Here is a 13,199-nt window from a genome sequence, read left to right on the forward strand (position 1 = left end):
TCTCTCCCTCAAAGGCACAAGCAAGATGCACATGGACCCAGGCACACACAGCATGCCTCTGAGTCCCCACATAGGCCCCCACAATGACAGACACATGGAGGCACACGGCATGCACCCCACAGCCACCTGTCTCACACAGCCACGCCGTCTGGCTCTCTCTAGTGCGGTGACCAGGATCGGCCAGGACAGTTGCCTTGAATGTTCCCAAGGACCCCAGAGGAGGTGTGCTAGACATGCCATCATGTCTGCTCTGCCCTGGGGCCCCCAGGGGTGGGCACAGGCGGAGGCAGACCCCAGAGCCCCCAGAACACACCCTGGGGAGGGGCACCCTTTTCTCCCTGCTTTCCTGGGCAATTCCAGATCATGCACTGAGATCCGGAAGAGCTCCAGCCCAGGGGGTCCATGTCCTTTGTTTACATATGGAGAAACCAAGGCCCAGGGAGGGATGGGACACCCCTGGATCACACAGAAAGTCGGCGACCAATGTGTTACCTTAGCTGTGTCAGAGGAGAGGCCGCAGGCCAGGCCTCGCCCGACTCCCAGTTCATTAATAGACCGCAGGTGTCTGGCATGTGGCCGTCAGGGAACACAAAGCCCCACAGCCCTGGCTTCCTGCGAGGTCCACAGTTGCTCTGCTGTGGTAGGATTGAGGCAGAGACTCCAGGAGGGTTGAAGATCGCTGAGCATGCAACCTGCTGTCAGCTCTGCCAATCCTGTCCTGTGTGACCCTGGGCCTCGGCCTCCAGCGTTGGGACTGGCTCCAGAACCCACATGGTCTGAGATGGTTTTCTGCCTCCCTTGGGCTTGTTACTACCCAGGGCAGGTCCCTCTGTTCAGGTCCCTGCACAACCCTGTGAAGTCACATGCCCCATCACCTTTGCTGGCCCAGCCCCGAGCCTTACCAGTGAGGAGCCTCAGCATCGTGACCCCATCCCCTCCCAAACGCAGATCTGTTATGAATTGGAGCCTTGAGCCTAGAAGGGTGGCAATTAAAGTCTTTGTCCCCCAGTTTGGATGGATGTGTCTGCTTCTGTAGAGTAGGGCCCTCCCATCTGGGCCTGTCACAGGGCAGGACCCTCAGGAACCTCTGGGCCTACCCTGTCCAGAGCATAACAACCACTACCGCAGCTGCAGTGGGTTGGGGGCCTTGGGAGGCCCAGGCAGGTGGGGCTGGGAGAGCCAGGCTGCTGCAGTGTCTTGGGCCCAGCTCTCTGAGGGCCTGGTGTCCCCTCCCTGCAGTGAGGCTGGGGGTTGTGAAAAGAGGTTTCTGGTTTCTTTGCCTCTGAAGTCTCTGCTATACCCTAGGCAGCTTCCCATGCCCACCCTTTGTTGTCCTGTGGCCTGGCCAGGAACTGAGGACATCCTTTCCTTTCCACATCCTCTTCTGCTCCCTCTGGGAGGCCCTTCTATCTGCCAGAGTTCGGCCAGGCAGTGCAGAGCCAGCTGCAGAACTCGTGATGAGCCCCCAGCCTAGGGGAGGAGGAGGGTCCCGGGAGCCCCTTCCTCTAGCTCCGGGGCCCTGTATCTCCGAAGACCAGGCACTCCTCAGCACACCCAGCCCCCTCCAGGATTCGTCTTCGCCCCAAGTCCTCTGCCTCCCCACTGCGTGGGCGGGAACCCAAGTGCTTTCCTGAACCGTGGCCCCCACCCCCTACTGGCTCCTTAAATCCCACCTACCCTCAGCCCACGCCCAGCCTCCAGGCAGCCTTTGCCCGCGGCACTGCGCACTGAGTCCGGCTCCTCTGGCTGCATCCACTCACGGTAAGGGCTGTCTGTGGGTCCCGGTATCCCGGTATGCGTGTGCCGGTGCTGAGCCCCGAGCCCCTGGCCCCGCCACCCACGTACTGCTGGTGTGGGCTGCCGACGCACCAGGTCCCAGACTAGAGCTGCTGGCCACAGGAGGCACAGCCTGAGCACTAGGTGGGTGTGGGTCCGGCTCCCGGCTCTGGGCCTCTGAGCTGGCCTTAGCATGGAGGGGGACAGGGGCGAGGGGTTGGACTTAATATCCAGTGGTTCACTCCCCAAATGCTCACCATAGCCGGGGCTGGGCCAGGCCAAAACCAAGAGCTGGGAACTCAATCCAAATCTCTCTTGTGGGTGACAGGGTCCCAAGTTCTTGGGCCAGCATGTGTGACCTGCGAGGAAGTGCCTCTGCAGAAACAAGAACTGGAGTGGGGCTGGGCCTCACACCTAGGCACTCTGGTATGGGATGTGGGCATCAAAAGGCAGGGTAACTGCAATGCTAAACACCTGCCCCTCCTTTTTGAAAGTTAAATCTTATTTATTTGAAAGAGCGAGAAGAGGGAGACCAAGTTCAGCTTTCGGAGGTGCTGCTGAGTAGACTGGCAGGGGCGGCCCCATCTTGTGTCCCTGCCAGCAGCGTGTGAGGGGTCCAGTTTCTCCACGTTCCCAGCGCCGGGCCTTTTCTGTGCTCCGGTCATCGCTGTGGTCGCCATCCTGGGCGTGTTATGGGATAGCTCATCCTGCTTCTGATGGACATTTCTTTCACAACCAGTGATGTTCGGCATCTTTTCTTCTAACTGGTCTCCCGGCCTCTAAGCTCGCCCCTTCCTTTAGTCCATCTGCTGAAGAGCAGGCAGAGTCACTGTGACACACAAGTCTGATCGTGTCCCCCTGGCCAGCACAGACCCCTCCGCACCTCCCCGCTCTCCTCCACCTTCCTGCCCTCCCCTCCCCCGCAACATACACGCTCTGTGCCCCAGTTCCTAGAAAGTCTCTCAGTGGCTCAAATACTCTTCTCCCCCAAACCTCTGCACCTGCCGTCCTCACTGCCTGGGACATCACCCCATGCTCTCCTCCCACCCTCCTGCCTCAGATCCCTCCAGGCACCCTGCCACCTCCCACTCCTGGGCTGTGTGCCTTTTTCTGTGCTCCCCCAGCCCCACCATGTCACGTTCTACTGTCTGCTTTCCCCCCAAACACTGAGACCCACAGGGTCAGGGCCAGGTGTGCAGGCTCAGCCTTGCGTCCTCCGAAGTGCAGTGGGGCTCAGGAGCACGGTGCTAATCGAGCACCTGCGTGGACAGGCGGCAGGGAAGCAGGAAGAGGCCATCTGTGCCTACTGACTGTCATGGGCCTCATTTCTTCTCTGCCTGGGAGCAGCTCCACCCTGCTTCAAATGGCTGTGGTCCAGGGGGTCCCGCCAGTTGCCTACCTGCACCCAAATTTCAGCCATGCCACAGCCTGGGCTCAGGCTGGGTCCCACCACCCGGGGACGCAGCACTTCCCCATCTCTCCATCAGGTTCTTCTCAGAGCAGCTGAGTGACTTTCACTTGCCTCTGGAGTTTGACAACCACCACCTGCCCTGACTCTTGCACTCCTTAGGCTTCCCCCTTTTTTCTTTTGTGCAAATGTCTCCCGCTTCCATGTCTTCTCAGCATTTAACAGCTTAATTCTTCATAAAGGAGCGTCTGGCCTGAGAGTGTGCCGAAGCCAGTGGCCCCTGCTTCTGGCCGTGCTCCCCCATCTCCTTGCAGCCTGGTAGAGGCCAGGTGGGCCTGTTTGTGCCAACCTGGGCCTGTGCCTTAGCTCTAGCCTGTCCTTGCTCTGTGACCTGCAGGAAATGACCTAAACTCTCTGCTCCTCTGTTTATTCAAATTTCCAGCCCTGGGCAACTGTGAGCATGGACTGGGATAATGCACACAGTGTGTGCCCAGTGCTCAACAGTGATCCAGCCCCTGTGCCCCTTCCAGAATCCTCTCCCCCAGCGTCTTCATCACTCACCCAGCAGTCCTCTCATTTCCCCTTTTCTCTCCTGAGGCCCCTTAGAACTGCCTCAGTGCTGGGTCTGGCCGCAGGGTATAATCTCGTCAACACAATACTTAATTAGCTAGTATTTATTTAATTTGAAAGGCAGAGACAGAGCCGCAGAGAGATCTTTCACCCACTGATTCATTCCTCAAATGCCCACAACAACCAAGGCTGGGCCAGGCCAAAGTCAGGAGCCTGGAACTCCAACCAGATCTACATGGGCAACAAGGACCTAAGTACTTGAGCCCTCACCTCTTTCCAGGAAGTTGGAATCAGAAATGGAGCCAGACTCAAACCCAGGCACACCAGTGTAGGAGGCAGGCATCCCAAGCAGCATCTTAATCACTGTGCCTAGTGCCAGCCCCTCAGCTGTGTTTTAGAAAGGAGGTAACAGAGGCATAAGGGGGGACCTGTCAGAGCTCATGCAGCCTGGACGAGGCAGGCTCCAGCTCCTCTCCACCATGCACTGCCTCTGCTGAGAGACCCAGGCTTCCCTCCAAGGCCCTTTCCAGACCCTGCCAAGTCCTAACTTGCACACTGAATGTGTTCATAATGAACACACTGAAACTCCTAGGAGAAAACTAGGGCGTATATATGTTCATGCTATTGGGGTCAGCAAACACTGCTTTAAGACAGAGAATTTAAGGAAAAGAACTTCTGTTCATCTAAGGACACCATGAAGACAGGGAGAAGGGCAGAACAGATTGGTGGAAGACATTTGTTACACCTGTGTCTGACAAAGTCTGTCAAGGATGCCTGTGATTCAGTCAGGGCCTCTCCCAGACACGTTCTAAGATGGCACTTGAGCTTAGATTTGCATTTTAGGTCTTCTGCCCATTTTATGGGACCTAAAACAAGTATCTGCAAGGCCCTAAACCCTGAGTTAATTCTCATTTCTCCAAATTGGGCATAAAATTTATGCCCTAAGTGCTTCATTATGGTGTTCCCTGTGAGAATCAAAGACAGACATAATTCACCAAAAATGGATCAGGTGTCAGGATAGGGACTGATGTGTATATTAAGACCCCTTCTGCCCCCTTTTCAAATAAGAGCTCCTTAAGGACTCAGGCCTGGCCTTATCTCTAGTCCTTGGTGTAGGCCCAGCACAGAGTGCCCAGGAGTGGGCAGGGAAAAATATTTCCTGGATGAGGTAAGAGCATGAACAAAACTTGAGGGTGGCCGGCGCTGTGGCTCACTAGGCTAATCCTCCGCCTAGCGGCGCCGGCACACCGGGTTCTAGTTCCGGTTGGGGCGCCGGATTCTGTCCCGGTTGCCCCTCTTCCAGTCCAGCTCTCTGCTGTGGCCCGGGAGTGCAGTGGAGGATGGCCCAAGTCCTTGGGCCCTGCATCCACATGGGAGACGAGGAAAAGCACCTGGCTCCTGGCTTCGGATCAGCGTGATGCACCGGCCGCAGCGCGCCAGCCGCGGCAGCCATTGGAGGGTGAACCAACGGCAAAAGGAAGACCTTTCTCTCTCTCTCACTGTCCACTCTGCCTGTAAAAAAAAAAAACAAACAAACAAAAAAAAACACCAAAACAAAACAAACCAAACAAACCTGAGGGTAGAAATGTGCTGCTAAGTATATGGAGATCAGGTTTGGCAGAAGTACAATCAGGGGGATCTTAAATGCCAGGCTAAACTGTCTGGGGATTACCTTGAATGAAAAGGCAGCCCCAGGAGTTTTGGGGGCATGCATTGTGCCAGTGAAGGGGGAGAGCGAGTGAGCTTTGTGGTTGAAGGTCAAGGGTGGTAAAAGATCTTTCTCTAAGCAGCAGCATTTTAGGATGTCTACTCAATGAATGAGAAAGAGACTTGAGTAGAGGAAAGAGTTCCAGTGGGAGGAAGGCATGGCCATGGCCGAGGGCAAGTTGAACTTGCCTCAGTACCCCTTCCCCTCCTGCCAGAAAGGGTCACCAGAGCAAGGGTTACATGTTATACCCCTCACATTGGTCCCCAGACCAGTGGCGTCCTTGACATCACCAGAGAACTTGCTAGAAATACAAAGTCTTGGGCCCCACTGCAGACTTCCCAGATAAGAATTTCTGGGGGATGGGCCCAGAAATCTGTCTATGCAACCCCTTCACAGGGGCAGTGATGTGTGATCAGACATACAAAGCCCTGGACAAAGTGGCCATAGGGATGCAAGACTTCCCTGGCCCTTGCTCTCAGAGGCACAGAGCCAGGCAGGTTCAAGCAAAGCCAGGTGGCCCCACCTCCTGCCCATCATTCCTCATTATTGGTTTCAGCCCAGACCGGCCTTCATGAGCAGAGGGGATCCACCTGCAGAGAGGAATTTGGCTCCTGGCTCTGCAGAGCAGCTCGACCTAACTCCCTGTCTGCCCATCTGGCTCTTGTAGTGGGCTGGACCCCAATCCAAAGACCACTGTGCCTCCAAGTTTCTGACTCTTGCTTCTTGCCACAGACTTGCCTGGTGGGTCCCCACCTTTTTTCCCACTCAAAGACTCAAGTGATAGTGGAAGTGGGGCCCTAAAGGCTTAGCAGTTGCTTGTGGCCTATGCCAGGTGATTGACAGGCCTTTCGGGCCCAGGACACCTGGCTGTGGATCAGGCTCAGGGCTTGATTACCCACCCTGTATGTTAGGGCAGTGGTCGGGAGTGGAAAGGGAGGGTCCCTGGCTGGGAGAGGGAGTCCTGGCCTGGCTGGGCCTTTGCTCTGCCGACCTCTCATCCCTGGGCTTTGGCCTTCTGCCCTCAGAGGTGAGTTTCCTGTGGGGGAGGTGCTCTCATACTTGTGCTGGCCCAGGAGTCCCTGGCACCCGCATTTTGTGCGGAGGCTTTTGAGGGGGATTTGTTCGGGAGGTGGAGGGGCCCTTGCATTCCCAGCTCTGGGAGGGAGAGGGGAAGCGGTGATACTGACTTTTCCTTCTGCTCCTCCCGGAAAGCCCTGTCTTACTCTTCGGATGAAATTCCAGCTACTGTGAGGTCTGAGTTCCTGGTCAGACAGCTTCACTGGCTTTAAGCTTTACCCAGCCCCAGAGTGGCCCAGGCTGGAGGCCGCCCTGCAGGCATTCACCTCACCGCGCTGCAGCTCTGGGGGCCCCAGGTAAACGAGGCCTCTGTGTATCAGGGAGAATGCGTGGAAATGTATGCAACCAACCAAGACTCATGGGAAGATGAGAAGGAAACGGTTTGGCTCTGAAAGAGGCTGCAGCTCCAACAATTTTTACTTTAGATGCAAATATCCACAGCATGCCAAAACTAGCAGTACCAAGTTTTTGCAGTGGCAAATCTCTCTCCCGCTCTTTGTTATTTGCCAGTTCCCATGCTCCTCAGAAGATGCGTGTTTTCCACATGGTTTTGAGCCTTATTAACACACCTTGTAGTTTTCCATGCCCATTCCAGAATCCTTGCTCTTTTTACAGCTGTATACTATTCCTCTGTGGGTATAGACACTCTTACTTCCCTCCTGTCTGAATGGCTTTTTGGGTTTTGGCCTGCACTGTGATGTTTCAGCTTGTATGTTAAGAGGGTTCTTTAAAAAATTCATGGAAAAGTGGAATTAAACATTGAAGGGTTTTGCACCAAAATAACCTTTTCTTTTAATTCAATTTCCCATGAATTTTTTGCAGTTCCCTCAAATTGCTTGGCATATGTCCAGTTGCACCCTGGCATAAATCCTGCAAGTGGAAATACTAGGCCAGAGTGTGCTGCCCTGGTCCTGGTGGTGGGGACTGCCTACCTTCTCCTGTGGGGAAGAGGGGAAGGAGCCCACTGGGGCTCGTGCCTCTAGCTGCTCTGTGCTTCCAGCTGTTTGATCATCGACCTGTGCTCACCCACTCTGAGCTCTGGTTTTTAAAATCAGTAGAATGTGGCCCACTCACTTGTGGGGTAAAATGAGAATCTGCTGCCTACATCATTTAGTTCAGGGCCAGCCGCAGGGTGAAAGTGATCAAGATGTCCTCTGCGTCTTCCACAGGGCGGGCAGCCCGGGCTCTCCCTGGTGCCTGCTGGAGCCTGTGTTTAGAGCCAAGGACTGAGCCCGGCTGCTGAGCCATCGGCCTGCACTGGGATGGCCACTGGCCACGCCACCAGCTGTGGTGTCTCTGAGACTCCTGCTGTGCTCCGGTCTCCACTGGGCCTTCCTAGGGTAGACTGTGAGGGAACCTCCCTGAAGGAAGCTGCCCACAACTAGCCACACTGTTTTCTATCTGCAGCAGTGGGAGCGTACTCTTTCATGACAAAGGGAATTAAAGTAATCTCACTTTGGTGCACAGATGTTTGAAATCCATGCATATGAGGAACGTTCGAAAAGTTCAGGAAAAGTACAGAATGTAAAAAGCTGACGTGTGGATTTCAGTTTTTGCACCTATCTTGATGTTCTTGCACAGACTATGGGAAGTGCCCTTGCCCTAGCCTTACACAGTTCTGAGTATCATACTTGTGTGATCCCACTGCGTTCTCAGCATTGTCCCAGAGGGTTCGAGGTACTAGTCTCCACCAAGCCAGCCTCCTCCCTGCCATACACCCTGGCCCCACCCACCCCCTGCGAAGAATGTGTGTCTGCAGGAACTTGAGTCGCCCTGTGAGCGCTCCTCTGGGTGCCAGGGCCCCTGTGTGCCTGCGGTGTTTCCCGTTGCCCTGCTTTACACTGGGGATGAGCCCTACTCTGAAACATGTGTGGCCAGAGTAGAAGGTGAGTTACATTTTTCTGTGGCCAGGAATGGAGTCCATCTGTGAAAGGAAACCCTTAAACCTGCTACCCCCATCTCCAAACGCTCGCGTGAGGCTTTGCCCCAACGCCGTGGCTGCCAGCACTGGGTATAAAATGTGAGCTGGCAGCCAACCTTCTGCCTTCTCTCGTCCTCATGCACAGCCCCCCGTGGTGCCTGTGTGCCTCTTCTCTTTGCTGCTACAGGGCGTTGGGATGGACTGGGGACCCAGGATCTGCAGGGTGGATTTCTTTGTGGAGTCCTGAAGCAGTGGCCCAGGTGCTTCCTTGCCCTGAAAACATGAGCGGAGAGAAGGAAGAAGCCTCCTTCAGTGTACTCAGGGTTTATGATGAACCAGAAGAGATGAGGACTATGCCAGAAAGCTCTGGGATTTCCTCTTGGCACCAGCTGGACTGTCTGCCTGGAGCCCCGCAGCTGCCCCCAGACCCCCAGAGGCAGCATGGCCCAGCTTCTCAAGACGGAAATGAAATGTCCCAGATGCAGTGGTGCCTCCACGCCCCAGACCCATCTTGGCCCAAGACCACACAGCTGGAACCAGGAGAGGCAGCAGGGTCCAGTCCAGGGTAGGTGTCTCGCTGGACTAAGATCAAGTGGGGCGCAGTGCACTGTCGGGGGAGAGGGAATCTCAGCACGGAGCTCTGAGTTTCATGTTCTGTCTGCTCTCTCTTTCCTCCCCATCCGTCGTAGCTCTCTGCCAGGATCTGCGTTTGGTAAGTAGCAGCTGTGACAATGCCAGTGGGGTGGGGTGGTGGACCAAGCCAGCCGGGACAGGGGTCAGGAGAGCAGCCTTCTCTCTGGAGCGAGGGACTCCTGACACTCTCTCTGGGCATTGCTGTTTCCTTGCAGGCCAGCCCTGTTCTTCATCCCCTCCTAGCGAAGTCCAGGCGCTCCTCAGAGCCATTGTGAGTGTCGTCATCTTGTCCTTAACACTCAGGATCCTCCCTTTCCCAAGTCAGGGTGTGTTCACGCTCTCCTCCCCATCGGTGGTGGTGTCCTGGGCCACCTGCTCTTCCCACCATCTTGATCTGTGGGGCCTTCAGCTGACATGAGGCGTGGGCACCAGGTCCTCTTCAAGCGTTAAGCTCTAGGGGACCAGGAGCCAGGCCCTGCCATAGGACAGATGGATGCTTGGGAATTCAGTTAGAGACCAGAGGCAGGCTTTCCCTTGGATCATGGTAGGCTGTGGCCATGGCAGTTTCATGGCTGCTCACTGGCTCCTCTCCCCAGCCTCCTGTTCCGGATGAACTGGTGGTCAAGAAGCAGACCCCAAGTGGCTTGTGGAAGGTTGGCACACTCCGCCATAGAAAGCGAGTCCATGCCATGGCCATCAGTGGCTCGACCCACCATGTATACACGTGTGGCTCTGGCTACATCAGGGTGTGGGATGAGAGCGCTCTGCATGCCTGGGACAAGCCTCCCCAGGCCCAGCTGGACTTTGAGGTGAGCGGCATCCAGGTAGGGCTGGGGGGTGCAGACAGGGCCTCTGTCACGAGACCCTGTGTCAGTGGTACGAGATCTGCGTGTGCGCTGTTCCTGCAGGATCCTCACAACTGCGTCCTCACCTGCAAGCTGTCCCCCGACGAGCGGAGCCTGATCACGGGGGGCATGTCTCAGACCCTGACCCTCTGGGACCTGGTGCCCACGCCTCGTGTCAGAGCACAGCTGGCTTCCACGGGTCCCGTGTGCTGCTCCCTGGCGGTCTCCTCTGACGCCCATATCTGCTTGGCTTGTTTCAGAGGACTTGTTGAGATCTGGGATTTGCAGAACCAGATCCTGATCAGGTATGACCTCTCTCCAGAGCCCCTCAGCTGCACCCCTGGGGGGCCTTGACGGTGAGATCCTGTGCCCCCTCTGGGCAGCAGGCTGGGCCAAGTGTGGGGAATCTGGCTGGGGCTTCCTGGCCCTGAAAATTCCAGGAGAACCAAACCTGTGAAAGCCTGTGAACCTCCGAGCTGTTTTTCCCAGGAAGCTTGAAGTCCCCAAATACGGGTCCCGATGCATTGACGTCGCAGGCAATAAGTTCTGGACGGGAGGTGAAGACACCACTTTGTACTCCTGGGACCTGAGGAGCTCCGAGAGGCTGCAGCGGCACGATTTACAGCACGAGGTGGGCTCTGGGTGCATGTAGGGGCGGGGTTCAAGTTCAAAGAGGTGGGCATGAGTGGCAGCCTAGGCAACTTTGAGTGCTGACCCCAAACCTGGTCCCCAGCAGATCCTTACCATTACTCATGACCCCAGTGAGGAGTGGGTGTTAGTGGGCTTGAGAACAAGCAACATTGTCATCCTGCACACTCAGCGGACAGAGAAGTTCAAGATTATCAGACAAAAATATGTCCACCACCACAACCTCAAGTTTGCCTCCTGTGGTGAGTGAGCAGCCGGGGGACTCCTGCAGGTGCTGTTTTGAATTTGCTTTCTGATCTGTCTTTGCTTTTCTGGCTCCTTCTGTAGCCATAGCTTCCTACACAGACTGGCAGCCTGAAGACAGGTAGACAGAAGAGACGCCAAGCCCCCTTTGATTGTCCTGTTGTTCAGCATGGTCCTGCTTGGGGTAGGAGGGTGGGGACAGATGAGGGAAGGGTTTGGGTCATGACTGATCTTCACGGGTAGGAAAATGCAAGCAGAGAAAAGAGTGGCCCTTCCCATGGTCGAGCTGAGAACGGGCACTGGTTGGAACTGGAAGCAGACTTGGTCTCTGGCTTCTTCACCTGGTCTTTCCTTCGCCAGGGAGCTACTTTGTGACCACGCAGGACGAGAGCATCCACGGCATCGCAGCACCCTCTCTGCAAAGGTTGTTTCAGGTACCAGAAGGGGGCTGTGCAAGGCCAGGCACTCAGAATTTGTAGTCAGTTGATGGGTCCCAGAGAGTGCAGGGAAGTAGCTGTGAGGCGGCATCCTGGGCCAGCTGTTATTGGTGGGCCTGAGGACTTAGAGTCCTGTGAGCTCTCGGGCTCCATGTTAGCCCTGACACCTGGCCCTGACTGGACAGTGATCGGGTCTCCACCGAGCCTTGTACTAGCCTTAAATGAAGCTTCCTGCCGGCCCAGCCCCACCCCTCCAGGTGATCCCTCTGTCGGCCCCTCCCCTCTAGGTGGAGGAACCTTCAGAAATCCTGTGTTGCGATGTGTCCTCTGACAACCGGTATCTGGTGACGGGCAGCAGGAACAGTGCCACGGTGTACCAGCTCTTGTACTGATGGCCATGTGCCTTACACCTGCCCGAGGAGACCCACCACGTCCATCATAGCTGGGGCGGGGCGGGTGTGTGACCTCACTTTGCTGGACAGCTTCAATACCTGCCACCCCTCCACCTTGGCCTTGCACTTCCAGGTTTTTAATAGATGGCTTGGGCTTTTTTTCTACCAGTGATACATGGGTTTTGGTGGGAACTGGCCTCTGTAGTTAATAAAATAGCAAAGAAAAAAAACCAATATGGCTTGGGCATGTGTCCATTTCTTGCAAATAAGTCATTGTGCTGGGTAGCTGAGGCCTGTGGTCAGCACGTGGAGGCACAGTTTCCCTCTGTTCTTGTCAGTGTAGGGAAAAAATTTTAGACCAGACTTAGTTTTGTTTGTGACCTCTCTTGGGCAGCAAGGAATTTTTTGGATTCTTAAGAATGTGCAAAAAAAAAAAAAATATATATATATATATGGACTATCAGGCCTGTATATCTGCTGATTCAACCAAATGTGGGTGGAAAATATTCAGAAAGAAATAGTACCTACCCTGAACCTGTGCGATGCAGTGTGGCAACTCTGTAGATAGCACTGACACTTGGTGCCAGGCAAGCTGCCTACTTCCATGTCGCAGGATCGTTTCCTTCGTGTCTGAGGCTATGACAGTGCAGTCTTTTATCTGGCTGATAAAACCCAACTCCTGAAAAAATACTACCTAAGAGGGTACTTTGAAAAGTTCTTGGGAAGTATTGAACAAAAAAATGAAATGCATAGTCTGTTCATAAGGTGCATTTTCATGGACTTTTTTTGAAGGGCTCTCATTCTTGTGGACTTCAAAAATCCCATTTCCCGTGAACTCTGGAAATAGCCTCACCAGCTTGCTTTCCAGTTCTCTGCCTCCTCCTCTTGGCTCAATGTTGGCGTGGCTGAGACATCCTGGAAAAAAAAAAAAAAGCCATGGGAGTTACCAAGATCAAGTTCAGAATCATGGTAATCTGGAGAGATACCAGCTCACAGCAAGATAGAGGAGGGCTTCAGCTCCACCTGCAATATTTACTTCTTCAGAAATAAATCATGGCTCATCAAAATTAAAAAAAGTGAGCAGATAACTCACAGAATGGTGGAAAATATTTGCAAGTCACGTTTTTGGCAAGGAGCTTGTATCTGCAAAAAGGGACTCATAACTCAACAGTAAGACAAGCGATCTGATTTTTGAAAGGGCAAAGGATTTGAGTAGATGTTTCTCAGAGATGCTCTGCATTATTAGTCCTTCGAGAAAGGCAAGTCAAGCCACCGGGAGGTCTCACTTCCCGCCCTGTAGGAAAAAAGACGGTAAGTGTCGGTGAGGACACGCAGAACCTGGAATCCTCTTGCACTGCTGCTGGGCTTGTAAACTGGTGCAGCCACCTGGACAGCTGGACAGCTTCAGAATGCTAAACAGAGGTACCACATCACCCAGAAACTCCACTCCTACATACGCTTGTCCACCCAAGATAATCAAAAACTAAGGCACAGCAATTGGGAGCGACAGATTGAGAGAACTCTAAAACCCTTGGGAAAGA

At 54.5% G+C, this 13,199-nt stretch overlaps 1 protein-coding gene across 6 annotated transcripts; it reads left to right on the plus strand.

Moving 5' to 3' along the window:
- Positions 1 to 1,608: 1,608 nt before the first annotated feature.
- On the plus strand, positions 1,609 to 11,892 carry TLE7 (TLE family member 7). Of its 6 annotated transcripts, none has more exons than XM_089320450.1 (11): positions 1,675 to 1,761; positions 5,058 to 5,224; positions 8,648 to 9,025; positions 9,150 to 9,172; positions 9,309 to 9,364; positions 9,690 to 9,902; positions 10,002 to 10,243; positions 10,428 to 10,569; positions 10,672 to 10,828; positions 11,190 to 11,263; positions 11,554 to 11,892. In XM_089320450.1, exons 2-11 carry the CDS (start codon positions 5,172 to 5,174, stop codon positions 11,656 to 11,658), a joined length of 1,443 nt encoding a protein of 480 aa, XP_089176576.1. In that variant the 5' UTR covers positions 1,675 to 1,761; positions 5,058 to 5,171; the 3' UTR covers positions 11,659 to 11,892. The 6 variants fall into 6 exon arrangements, with proteins under 6 accessions (XP_089176578.1, XP_089176580.1, XP_089176576.1 ...); XM_089320451.1 differs by having other exon boundaries at positions 1,678 to 1,761; positions 10,675 to 10,828; XM_089320452.1 differs by lacking the exon at positions 5,058 to 5,224 and having other exon boundaries at positions 1,609 to 1,761.
- The last annotated feature ends 1,307 nt before the right edge of the window (positions 11,893 to 13,199 follow it).

This window comes from Oryctolagus cuniculus, chromosome 18, assembly GCF_051225735.1.
Source record: "Oryctolagus cuniculus isolate XC-2025 breed Fujian yellow rabbit chromosome 18, ASM5122573v1, whole genome shotgun sequence".
Classification (NCBI taxonomy): Eukaryota; Metazoa; Chordata; class Mammalia; order Lagomorpha; family Leporidae; genus Oryctolagus; species Oryctolagus cuniculus.

Coding starts and splice junctions, on each gene's coding strand:
- TLE7 (XM_089320450.1), top strand. CDS start 5,172: ATGCACCGGCCGCAGCGCGCCAGCCGCGGCAGCCATTGGAGGGTGAAC. Junction 9,903..10,001: donor AGGCCCAGCTGGACTTTGAG/GTGAGCGGCATC, acceptor CTGTTCCTGCAG/GATCCTCACAACTGCGTCCT. Junction 11,264..11,553: donor CTCTGCAAAGGTTGTTTCAG/GTACCAGAAGGG, acceptor CCTCCCCTCTAG/GTGGAGGAACCTTCAGAAAT.